Raw genomic sequence first — 13,552 nt, forward strand, 5'->3', positions numbered from 1 at the left:
GTCTGGGTATTTGCTAAGGCAACAATTACTTTCAAAAATTTACTTATCAAAATAAATTTCGCATTTGACGTTCTGTCGAAGTTTATCATGATGGTCTACTTTCAGCTAGGTGTTTGCTAGGTGGTGTGTGGTTATGTGCGTGACGGTATGAGGATTATTTCGCATTCAAGCTTTGTAAGAAAAAAACATATTACGTTACTGCTGTCGGCTTTCACAACTGTTGCCAAACAATGTATTGTCAAACGTTTTTTAGTTGGGAATACAGACCCGTAACAACACTGTACACGCTTTGAGAGGAAAGCAAGATTTTGTATTTTTGTTTGACAATGAATTAAGGGCAGGGCGGCGATAATCAGGGGCGGTGCGGTAAACAAACACGGCAGGGCGGCACAAAACGGGGGCAGGGCGCAGCGCCCCTCTATCTATTGCTAGCTAGAACACTATATATATATATATATATATATATATATATATGTATGTATGTATGTATGTATATATATATATATATATATATATATATATATATATATATATATATATAACCGGTAATGACGGATTCCCAGGCTATAACAGCTGTACATTATTCAGACATAATTATGTTATTTAATTACAGCAATAATTACCCACCCCCACAACCCACATATATGCACACGCTGTCACGTATTACTCGGGCTTACTCATGTTAACTAATTATATCAATAATTACCCATCCACCCACCCCACCCCACCCCAATTCACATACATGCACGTACCGTCACCTAACCAAGTACCAAATTTCAGCCAAATCGTCCCAGAACTTAATTTACAAACAACAATCCAACCAAAGCATCACGAATGGCCTATTAATTGTCGTGGTATGTCCTGTCCTGTCTTTGGGATGGTGCATTTAAAAGATCTCTTGCTACTAATGAAAAAAACAAACACACAACAACATTGTAGCGGGTTTCCTCTCTAAGTCTTTGTGTCGAAATTACCAAATGTTTGACATCCAATAGCCGATGATTAATTAATCAGTGTGCTCCAGTGGTGTCGTTAAACAAAACAATCATCTTCTCTAGTGGTGTCGTTAAACAAAACAAACTGTGTCTTTCGCTTGAGTTTACTAGAGTTGTATGTATAAAGAAATGATTTAAACTAATTTCTTCACAAGTACCGGACCATGTACAGCAAAATTTGGCAGGAAACGTTCTTGACCCGGGGGGTCGGGGGGGGGGGGGGGGGTCGTGAATTTGGTTATTCGCTCTCCCAAGGAACATTGGTGTGCTGCACTAGATGATGAGTCTGTTATGTGCTGTCAACAATTCACCAGGATGACTGTTTAAGGCAATACACCACCATTTGTCGTGTCGTTACTTGCCGTAGCAGCTTAATATAGTCCGGTTTAGGAAATAGTTCCTCATTAGAAAAATACTAAACTATTCTGATATGCTTTTTGAAATCTTTATTTGATGATTACACGTAAGATGGACATCTGTAGTATTTAAATAACCCATTGGTTTGAAGTAACTTGTTATATGTAGTACTAACTGATAACAACTGTTCAAGTAGTATGGTGCAACTTGTATAACAGCAACACAAGGCGGTGGTCGTGCACAGGGACCATTAATTGAATAAAATTCACATGACCCTCTCGACATTGTTGTATTTTTCACAGACATATAAATTGCATTGAACTGCATGGAGTAATTAATGGTGGTGTGCAACCTTAAGCCCCTGGGTCTCTTGTGATAGCAGATCATATCAAAGAAAGAAATGTTTTATTTAACGACGCACTCAACACATTTTATTTACGGTTATATGGTGTCAGACATATGGTTAAGGACCAGATAGATTTTGAGAGGAAACCCGCTGTCGCCACTACATGGCCTACTCTTTCCGATTAGCAGCAAGGGATCTTTTATTTGCGCTTCCCACAGGCAGGGTAGCACAAACCATGGCCTTTGTTGAAACAGTTATGGATCACTGGTCGGTGCAAGTGGTTTACACCTACCCATTGAGCCTTGCGGAGCACTCACTCAGGGTTTGGAGTCGGTATCTGGATTAAAAATCCCATGCCTCAACTGGGATCCGAACCCATTACCTACCAGCCTGTAGACCGATGGCCTAACCACGACGCCACCGAGGCCGGTCAGATCATATCAAGTCAGAACGTTTTACGTACATTAAGTAATATGAACGCAGTTTCTTTTGTAACAATTTGTACTTATTTTTAGCATCTGATAGTTTGAATCTATTTAAATGGCTTGCTCGATGCGCGGTCGGTCTGGGATCGATCCCCGTCGGTGGGCCCATTGGGCTATTTCTCGTTGCAGCCAGTGCGCCACGACTGGTATATCAAAGGTCGTGGTATGTACTACCCTCTCTGTGGGATGGTGCATATAAAAGATCCATTGCTGCTAATTGAAAATAGTAGCCCGTGAAGTGGCGACAGCGGGTTTCCTCTCTCATTATCTGTGTGGTCCTTAACCATATGTTTGACGCCATATAACCGTAAATAAAATGTGTTAAGTGCGGCGTTAAATAAAACATTTCTTTCTTATTTCTATTTAAATGGCTACGGTTGTAATTGAATTGCCGGAGAACGCACATAATTATACCTGTTGCATAGCTTTGTGCATTCCTCATTGAACCAATGCTTGTGTTCACGGACGATACCGCGTTTGCTTAAGCGTAGTGGTTAAGCCATCGGACTACAGGCTGGTAGGTACAGGGTTCGTAGCCCGGTACCGGCTCCAACCCAGAGCGAGTGCTTAAGGGCTCAATGGGTAGGTGTAAGGCCACTACACCCTCGTCTCTTACTAATCGCTAACAACTAACCCACTGTCCTGGACAGACAGCCCAGAAAGCTGTGCCCAGGACAGCGTGCTTGAACCTTAATTGAATATAAGCACTAAAGTAAGTTGAAATGAACGAAAAGCTAGTGTGTACTGAGTAGTTGTTACCTATTCGAGTTTCGCGCTTATATATCATGTAACACCCGTTAGATTATTGACACACTCATTAACAGAAGTCGTTTTAAGAATAAGGTCGTCAATTACAAGCACTTAGTTCTTCTTGTTTAGACATAGCATTGTTAAGAGTTGTTTCTTTTTTATCGTCATTCCACTCATATACATGTACATATGTTCTGCTTGCCTATTCTGTTTATTTTGTTTGACGACACAACTAGAGCACATTGATTCATTAATAATAAGCTATTGGATGTCAAACATCTGGTAATTTTGTCATAAAGTCTTAGAGAGGAAACCCGTTATATTTTTCCTTTAGTATCAAGGGATATTTTATATGCACCATCTCGCAGACAGGCTAGCAGAAACTACGGTCTTTGATATACAATTATACAAAACAAAAACTATACAGTCTAACCTGTATTACCAGCCACCTGTGTTAGAGGAACGCTAAACTCAAATCTGAGCCTAATATGTTGGAAAGATGCATATTCGGATTCATCAACACATACCGACAGTTTAAAAAAAATGAAAAACGCGTAATTTTAGAATTAATAAAACATTTTTGCTACTATCTGGGGTCGGTCTTTTTTGATAGCCACGCCCACAACAGCCGGACGGGAAGTGACGTCAGCTCCTAGTGGAGTAAGGAAACGCGATACGAAGAAGCCTAAGGTCTCACTACACAAATGTCACTGCCATTCAAACCCATGTTAAATTGCCCAACTTCAAATGAAGATTGCCAATAGAACGGGTTCTTGTTGGCACTGACAACATACACCATTGCGAACATACATTATATAAGCATTTATTTTCACTCCAAAATTGAGAACATTTCCGTCTCAGTATTTTGCTATATGACCGCATCTGGCTGTAATACCTATCCGAACAGGTGGTTCTTTAACCGATTCACTCCGGCTGTCTCTTACGCTATACACTCATGTCCCGAAAGGTCAATGCACAATATTACAATATAACATGGGAAAAATACAGTCAGAAGACTTACCATTACACACACATATTGTTTTAATTCTTCACCATTTCCTAGAAGTGAATATGTGAATCATAACTTGTGTCACAAGTAGGAACTATAGTGGACCGTGATGAATGAACTCTCACCCGGAAGGAAAGTAGAAAGTTACACGCTTGACATTTTCGGGACCTCACGTAATCTTTTTACGCTAACAACTATGAACTAATCGAGACAATTTTACCGACTTCGCTGATTTTCGTAACGAGTTCATTTGTCAACTGTAGTCTACAGAAGCTGCTATTTAATTCAATTCCATTTTTTCTTCAAAACTATATGAACAATATAATGAGTTAGCCTTATCAGACGTTATGATATGTTACCTAACAAAAGTGGACTGTTTGTAATAAATAATAACTTAAATAAGGCAAAGGAGTTTTGATCGGATTGGTACGTCTTCGAAGTGTTTTCCGATTTGTATAGCAAAGATAAATACCAGTTATTTATTAAAAGGTTGCATGGACGCAACCGTCCTCGTCACATTTTTAATTTGTCTGGTATTATTAAACGAGACTTTCTATCAGCTACATAAGGCTTTGTAAATAGTGGCAATCTATATACAAAATTATTTTAATGCGCTGTTTGTTAAGTGTAACGTGCCAGATTGAAATTACGCGCGCTGTACGAACGCGATCGCATTCGCGCACCTTAAAAGTACTTAGAATTTCAACATATTCTCTAACTGTACCCAGTAATGTACAATATTGTAAGAAGACCCAACAGTACATTACATTTTCACTTCAACTAATTTTTGTGTTTATAATTACAACTAAGGTTCTAACACGCTTTCCTGGGCACACACTGCAGCTATCTGGGCTGTCTGTCCAGAACAGTAGGTTCGTTATTAGTGGTTAATGGAGAGAGAGAGAGAGAGAGAGAGAGAGAGAGAGAGAGAGAGAGAGAGAGAGAGAGAGAGAGAGAGAGGGTGTAGTGGTCTTACACCTACCCATCGAGTCGTTAAAACTCGCTCTGGGTGGAAGCCAGTATCGGGCCGCGAACCCTGTACCTACCAGCGTTATGTCCAATGGCTTAATCATCGAGGCCGGTAGTACAATTAGATATTTAGATATAACTCGTTGCTGTCAACAATTATAAAGAAGCAAAATTATATTTACTGAGTAACAACACAAACGTGGATAACTTAGTAAGGTTTTTTTTTATTGTTTGTTGTTTTCTTTTTATCCCGCTGCCCCCTTTCCTTTCTCTCCTTTAAATCCATTTCATTTCTTCCCGATCTGGCAACTCCTCCTATCTTTCAACTACTTTCGCTGTCTACCTCCATATCCCAGTCCTTGTTTCTCCAACCGCGACATATGCTTGTCTCTTGTGACTATCTGTGCCAAACACCTGCCATTTCCCATTAGCTTTTAGCTGTGGGTTAGTATGACCACTTCGACGGGTCTTCAGTAGTTATTTCTGGCATTGTTAAGAGACACTTGTAAAGACCTACTATGCACCCCTGCTACCGGTGGTCGTTAATTAGTGCCGTGGTTCAGACCGGCTTTATTAGCGGCAGAGGACGAGGATATCAGGTGGGTGCAGGGAAATATATAGAGACTGCACCCGTGGAGGAAGATGAGGCAAGTAGGCAATGGCGTGGACAGCTCAGAAGACAGAGTCGGAGGAAACTGACAGAAATGGTGGAATCAGACTGAAATCGTGGGAGAAATTGGAATTTTTTTTTATATTAAGATAATGAGAATGATAGGCAGAGGGTGACAGATGAGAAAGATAAATGGATGTGTGAGCCAGCTTTGACGGGATTTGAACCATTGTCGTCAGCTTGATTTTCCAGTAGCTTATCCACTAGACTACGTATCTCACCTTTTTAATGTTTTTTGTTTTTTTGTTTTTTTGTTATTATTGTTGTTTTGATAATAAAATTAATTCGATAATAGTACGTACCGTACCGGGAAAAAATATATTATATTATATTATATTATATATATGTACACACACAAAAGGATTGGGAATAAGTTATCCAACTTACGAAGCCCTCTCCTAAGTTATTCGGGCTTTAAAACTATTAACGATAACTTACCTTGTGTCATCTGGTAAACCTCCCGACTTTTTCATCTGACAACTGACGAAAATGTATATATAACACTTACACAGAACGTACGTGTAACTTCAAAATTATTAAAAGGAGGCGTCTGAACATTTGAAAGTCTCCTAAAAAAAACCGGTTCGGAATAATATTAAACGTGGACGGGATGCATAATGAATAGAGCGATTCCAGTTTCGCAGTAATGTATGTTTGCCGTGATGCAATTCGGTCAACCCGAATCTGGATAACAACATTTATTCAATGAATCATAGTAGCATTACTGTCAACCGCTATATAGGGCTGCAAACGAATCACTACGCATTTTTACATGGATTACAGCTAATTTTGAGGGTAGAATGAGGGAAACACACGATAAAAAGATCTCAGGTTAACTCATTTTGCCCGAATATTAGTATAATTGTTGCCCGAATTTGAGGTTTTGCTCCAGCACTAGTGGAACAGTTGCTCCCGCTTCGCTCCCCCCCCCCCCCCCCCCCCCCCCCGTCTCGTACGCTTATGGATGACCCTGAGTGTAATAAAGTTCTGTTCTGTTCACTGTAAACGACAATTCATACGGAAAGACACATATTTACACCCAGGGAAGGGAGGAAGTGTTTTATTTAGCGACGCACTCAACACATTTTATTTACGGTTATATGGCGTCAAACATACGGTTAAGGACCACACAGATATTAAGAGAGGAGACCCGCTGTCACCACTTCATGGGCTACTCTTTTCGATTAGCAGCAAGGGATGTTTTATATGCACCATCCCACAGACAGGATAGCAAATAACACGGCCTTTGGAGATCGATCCCAAACAGACCGCACATCTAGCGAGCGCTTTCCCACTGGGCCACACAACTAACCTGACATATTTCAAGTTCAAGTTCTTCATTGTGTTACGCTTTAATGCTTAATGGCCTAAAAACAGTATTGAACATATAAATTAATATATACATGTATATACAGTAGTGCAGTACAATGGTGGAGAGTGACTTAAACATGTACAAAGACACTGTTAAGCTACAATTAAAATCGCATGCAGTATAGTATAGCAATATGGTAATATAATATAGTTTAATATAAAGGTACAGAATTGTTAACTACTATTGATAATAAAGGGGCATATGGATATTTATAATAATATATAAATAACCATGTATAAGTAGTTATAGTGTTTGTAAGAACTGGGCCCGGTAACATAAAGCACACGTAACACTTACGTCAGACGTACACCATACATAATGTGTGGTGTACGTCTGACGTAAGTGTTACGAGTGCTTTGTGTTACCGGGCCCTGGTCTCTACTTCGATTCGCCTGTAATAAATATTTTCCAAGGTTATTTATCTCCTTATTATTTTCAGTAGTTAAAAGCTGCATTAATTTGAAGACACTGGGATGTTTAAAATAGTATTGTTTAATTAACTTATGTCTTAAAGTTTCATATTGTGGGCACTGTAGAATAAAATGAAATTCATCTTCTGTTTCATCAGAATTTCATACCTTACATGTTCTTTGTTAATACACCTGCCAGTTTCAATATTTAATTTGTGTGAACAGATTCCAATTTTTGTTATTTCTCTTTGAGTTACGAGAGTCTGTTGGTTTAGCTAAATATGTTTGAAATTTGTATTCCCTTATTAAATGTTGGTATATAGACATATAAGTGTAAATGTTGGCAAACATTTGGTCATACTGGGGCACTGTTCACACACTTTACAACACTTGACAAGGTGTACGAGTTGTATCAAAGTTACTCGCATCAACGCCTATAGGCCATTGTTTGTTGGACAATAATGTGAAAAACATCGCCTCAAGCCCTGTACCCGCAAACTTGGCTGAATGGAACGTGTGTGTGAGCACAGCAAATGCATTTTGTTTTCTTTTCTTTCGGATCAAAGCTTTCTTGTGATTGTAACGGTTATTCAGTTACGGGTGGAGAGTGCAACCGGCCTCGATGGCGCAGTGGTTAAGCCATCGGACTACAGGCTGGTAGGTACTACAGGGTTCGCAGCCCGGGTACCGCTGATAAAAGGAACGGAGGTCCGTAGCAACCTAGAAACAGTAGTCCTATCGAACCTGCATAGCTTAGGAACCATAGTCCTACCCGGACTTTCATACCTGGTTTATTATTATTTTTTAACGACACCACTAGAATACATTGATGTATTAATCAACGGCTATTGGAAAGAAAGAAATGTTTTATTTAACGACGCAATAACGGCTATTGGATGTTAAACATTAGGTAATTTTGACATAGTCTTAGAGTGGAAACCCGCTACGTTTTTCCATTAGTAGTTGGGGTTCTTTTACATGCACCATCCCACACACAGGATAATACATACGACAGCATTTGATATATCAGTTGTGGTGGACTGGTTACAACGAGAAATAACCAAATGATCCCATTGACAGGGGAAAATCCTAAACAGACAACGCATCAAACGGACGCTTGACCACTGGGCTACGTTCAACCTCCCGTTTACAAAAGCCGGAAGCTATATGGGTCACAGCCGTTTAAGTTCGGATAAACAAACGCGAGGTATCGCCGTATGATTTTGCTTGGGAATAAACTGAGAGAAAAAAACATAAGGGAATACCGTAATGTTTGTAAAAAGTGCACAGATTTATTCCAATATCAAATATCAGCAGGGACGGGACTTAGTCCCTCGGTAAAGCGTTCGCCTGATATGCGGTCGGTTTAGGATATATCACAGTCGTTGGACCCATTGGGCTATTTCTCGTTCCAGCCAGCGCACCACGACTGTATATCAAAGGCCGTGGTATGTGTTATCTTGTCTGGGATGGTGCATATAAAATATCCCTTGCAACTAATGGAACGATTGTTGCGGGTTTCCTCTCTAAGATTATGTCAAAATTATCAAATGTTTGACATCCAGTAGCCGTTGATTAATAAATCAATGTGCTCTAGTGGTGATGTTAAAGTAAACACACTTTTAACGGCGCAGGTGGGTCCATTGGGCTATTTGTCATTCAAACCAATGCTCCACAACTGCTATACCAAAGGCCATGGCATGGACTATCCTGTGCATATTTGAAAGAACTCTTGCTGCTAATCGTAAAATAGTAGCATATGGATTGGTGGCAGTGGGTGTCTTCTCTCATTATTTGTGTAGTCCTTAACCATATGTTCGACGCCAAAAAAAAAAAAAAAACCCCATCCAAAACTAACCCCCCCCACAAAAAAACCCCACCACAAAAATAAGAAAAACATGTCCGACGCCATATAACCGTAAATAAAATGTGTTGAGTGCATCGTTAAATAAAACATTTCCTTCCTTCCTTCCATCTATGGAAACATCTCAAACACAGACAGAATGTTCAGGTGATGAATTGTTATTGTTGCAGAGAAGAATATTTGAGATGGAATCAGAAATTAAGACATTGAAATGTAAACAACAGTTCAGTGTTGAAAATATAAAACAGAAATTAAGACATTGAAATGTAACCAACAGTTCAGTGTTGAAAATATAAAACAGCCAGTCCTTTAGTTCTTGAACTGTCCGTTTCTCCACCATAGATTATAACCTACCCACTCCCCCCCCCCCCAAAAAAAAAAAAAACACAAACAACAACAACAAAAAAACACACAAAAAAACAAAACAAACAAAACAAACAACAACAACAAAAAAACAAAACAAAAACAAAAAACAAACAACAACAACAACAAAAAAACAAAACAAAACAACAACAAACAAAAAAGAACCAACGAAAAAACAAAAAACAAACTAAAGGTGATAATGTTATGTAAAAATATGGATTAATCAACATTTATACATACTTTGTCCACGTATTTTTCGTAACATGCTTAGGGGATAAATTTAGTTTGAGTCAACATATTGACATGTTTAATGGTTAAGTGTTTTAAAAATAGAAAACAAAGTTAGATCTACTACATGTGTGTACAGTAACGGATTTTAAACAAATTGGCTTAGAAATATTCTTTTGCCCCATAGTCATAATATATGTGTTAAAATAATAATGAAATCGATATTACTATATAGCCTACCGTAGACTAAAATATCGCGGCTATTTCAACACAGCCTGAGGAGAAAACTGATTGTTTTGAAACTGGTACACAAAAGCATACATTAGATTTTGTCTGATTACCAAAACACTTACATCCAGGGGCGTAGGCTGGGGGTGGGGGGGGGGTGGGGGGGGGGGGGGGGGGGGGTCGGGGTCTATTACACACACACACCCCTCCCGAAGCAAATGGTCCGCTTTCAGAACTAAAACATACAGGTTTATACATATGGAGTTTCTAGTGGTGCAAAACAAAATAGAAAAAGGGTCCACTTGGTTCATACTCCACCCCACCTCTTCCCCCCCCTCCCCCCCCCCCCCCCCCCCCAGGTCCAGATCACGCTACGCCTCTGGACTTACTTATCGACGCTGACACCTTGACAAGGGTGAGTGACCGGGCGCTTAGTTACGAATACCTCCTATTGACCAAACTCCCGCTGCTACGGCTTAACCAATGGGATGACGTTATATTGTAATGAATGTAACGGAAATTTAATGATATAGAGTTGCAAACGAAGCACTACGGTTTGTACGTCTATGGCAACTACGGTCGACGACAGTCACTTTTTGCACCTAAAGTGACTTTATCCGAGTGTTAAGCTTATAATTAGTGGGTACTTACGGTTTAGCTGATTATCTCGATTCCTTCGGCCTGTCCGGATTACGGTTCATCAGCAAGAGAGCGGGCCTTCAGGTTCTAGAATCGTCTGCTTGCTTTTTGTGCCCACGTGACGTTCCTCGTCCAATAGTTGGGCTCCTTTTTCCCGCCAAGCTCTACATGGTGAGGCACCAGTAGACTTTCCGTCTCCAGGGGTGTCGGGCGGCGGACCATTTCCAACTTCGACATCCGGTCGTCGACTGGTCGCGACTCACCACACTCTCCCCCGTTTTATAGAAGAGAAGATCTCCTCCCGAATTTCCAGGGAACATCAAACACTTCACCAGCAGGTTACTGGCTCGGATTCACCCGGGCCAGGATTCGATGACCATCCATGAATAAACAGGTTCTTTGGAAACATCCAGGGTTTCCTGTTGTTATAGGTTAAGACTACCCCCCCCCCCCCCCCCCCCCAAAGAAACAGTCATATCATATTTGTAAAAAGATACTGACTTATCTGGCGGTGGCATCCAGAAAAGCCATTAAAGTTACATCCACGAGTATTATCCATTGAGCATAGTTAAAGTCACATCCAGGAATATTATTAATGAAACACCAAGAACTACTCCTTGAATAACACTTAAAGTTGAACACTTAAAAGTTAAACACTTAAAAGTTAACAGTTAAATAAATTCCAACTCAGCCTTTTGTGCAAATGTCAATCAAGGCAACTATATTACATTATATTACACAAACCTAACAAAAAACTGGTCCATCATATTTTCCCCTATATGATGTTGGCCTCCTAATTATATCCTTAATAAAAAAAGAGTCATAATTCAAATAATTATCCCTCAACTTAGCAATAGTTAATTGAGAATTAACTATTATTCCCCCACAAACTAATTTGGGACCCTCTCCCTAACGAACACAAGATAAAACAGGATTTTTCATGGCAGATACCTTCCCTCCCCTTCACAAAAGGATGGAAAAGGTCCGCATCATCCTGGAAAAATATAATTTTATTTCCTGTTTTATCTTCTCAATATTACATACTTACCTGAGAAGAGACCCCTTAAAAATAGGGTCTGTTCCCAGTTACCCAAAATCCAACCCCCCTTCCTGGGACATCTTCTATTATTACTTACCCACAGGTCTCCCATACCCAATTAACTGTTCCCCAAGTGGATGCTGAACACCAACCATTCACCTGAAATACATTTAACTAGATAATATTGTTAGACCTGAAATAAAACATTAAAATTAGACATATAATACTATTATATAAGTTTAACCCTAATTCTCTGGTCTACAAACCATCATTAAAATATACCACCAGTAAAAATCCCCCACCATATTGAAATAATTATGTTCAATATTTTAAATTCAGTACATATCACCTGACTAAGATATGTAGTTATGAATGATATGGAGGGGTGTTCCCAGCTAATGCCGGGTACCAACCCTTCCATACAGACTTGACCATGGTAACCTCCTGATTTAATACTCCCCCCCCCCCCCCCCCCTTTTTTTTTCTCTCTCTTTTTTACCGGTTAACAAGCCCGTACAGCCGCCGGGCGTTGCAAACAGTGCTCTGCAGTACTGCCTCCAGGGATGTTTTTCGAACTCTGGCCACCTCAGCGGCCATCTCGCCGAGGTAACTCGGGCCGCTAGGATCTTGGCCCCTCAGTCCGACATGAGGGGCATTTGTCTCCAGGAGAAGACGATCCACGGGAATAAGCGCCACTGCCTGGCGTTGTTCCCCATCCATTGCAAACACCTTCCCGGAGACCCCAAAATAGGCCTCTGGGAACAGCCTGCAGGCATCCTTAACCGCCTGGCACCCCCCGTCAAAAGAGGTTAGGTGTACTTGTTGTGACGGGGCACCTTTCCTGGAGGAGAAGGAGACCAGCCGCTAGAGGGCCACGACTCCAACTGCCCCCCCCCCCCCCCCCCCCCCCCCCACACAAAACTCGCCAATACAGGCGTGGACGGCCTGCTGGCCCTCCAGGAGTGCTTTCATCAGCAACTCCTGGGCCCTCCACGTCCCCACGTCGGATGAGAAATCTAAACCAACGAAGACGGCCACCCCATTCTTAGTGGCCATCTTCTCCACCCATCCCCTATCCACATCTTGGACCGTGGTGGCAAACCGGGGATGAATCCCCACTGCCACCTTCCAGGCCAGGTAACATTCCACCATAGGTGGGAAATTATCCGGCTCAGTATATACCGACACCCCACCCATCACATCAATGGCGGGGCAGGAAGTGCGGTGTGGATAGTGATACTGTACCACTTGCTCCAAACTAGGAGCTGTGCCCAGTTTCATGACCCGGGCACAAGACTTGGAGATTATCCCTCCCCACGACTGATGGCCCCGGAGAAGCTGCCCAAGTGTCACCGGGCTCTCCCCCACCTGAAGCCACCGGATTGTCATCTTCCGCCGACGGCGACTCCCCACTCCCCGTTATCACCAACCTTCCCGGGGCGTCATCTTGAGAAGTCTTTCCCCGCCGGGATATACTTATTCCGAGAAATATCCACCCCCGGAGCCGACCATCGGCGGTCCTCACGGGACAACAAAGTCACCGCGTGAAGCAACGCCCTCCAGTGAATGAGCGCTGCTACACTCAACACTAAGTGCAGCGTAAACTGCTCAGATGGCTCGTTTAGAAAACGGGCCATCTGTTGTAGTGCGGGCACGTCCACCTCTGACGGGCCCACCATACTTGGGATCAATGGTCCCAGTCTACTGGCCAACTGACGAGGAGTAGCCGACGGTCCGCACACCCACCTTGCCATTTCTCTCACTGCCGCCCACCGAATGGCGGCCAGGTTTGGCGTCTGTGGGTTTGCTGCCCCCAAGATTCCCGGGA

The 13,552-nt window shown here is 41.6% G+C and overlaps 1 protein-coding gene across 1 annotated transcript; it reads right to left on the reverse strand.

The window, feature by feature from the left end:
* Positions 1-12,219: 12,219 nt before the first annotated feature.
* On the reverse strand, positions 12,220-13,113 carry LOC121366609 (3'-5' ssDNA/RNA exonuclease TatD-like). Its single transcript, XM_041490980.1, has 2 exons — positions 12,647-13,113; positions 12,220-12,565 (listed from the first exon to the last, which is right to left on the reverse strand). The coding sequence occupies exons 1-2, from the start codon at positions 13,111-13,113 to the stop codon at positions 12,220-12,222; spliced, it is 813 nt and encodes a 270-aa protein (XP_041346914.1).
* Between the last annotated feature and the right edge of the window lie 439 nt (positions 13,114-13,552).

This window comes from Gigantopelta aegis, unplaced genomic scaffold (assembly GCF_016097555.1).
Source record: "Gigantopelta aegis isolate Gae_Host unplaced genomic scaffold, Gae_host_genome ctg6377_pilon_pilon, whole genome shotgun sequence".
Lineage (NCBI taxonomy): Eukaryota > Metazoa > Mollusca > Gastropoda > Neomphalida > Peltospiridae > Gigantopelta > Gigantopelta aegis.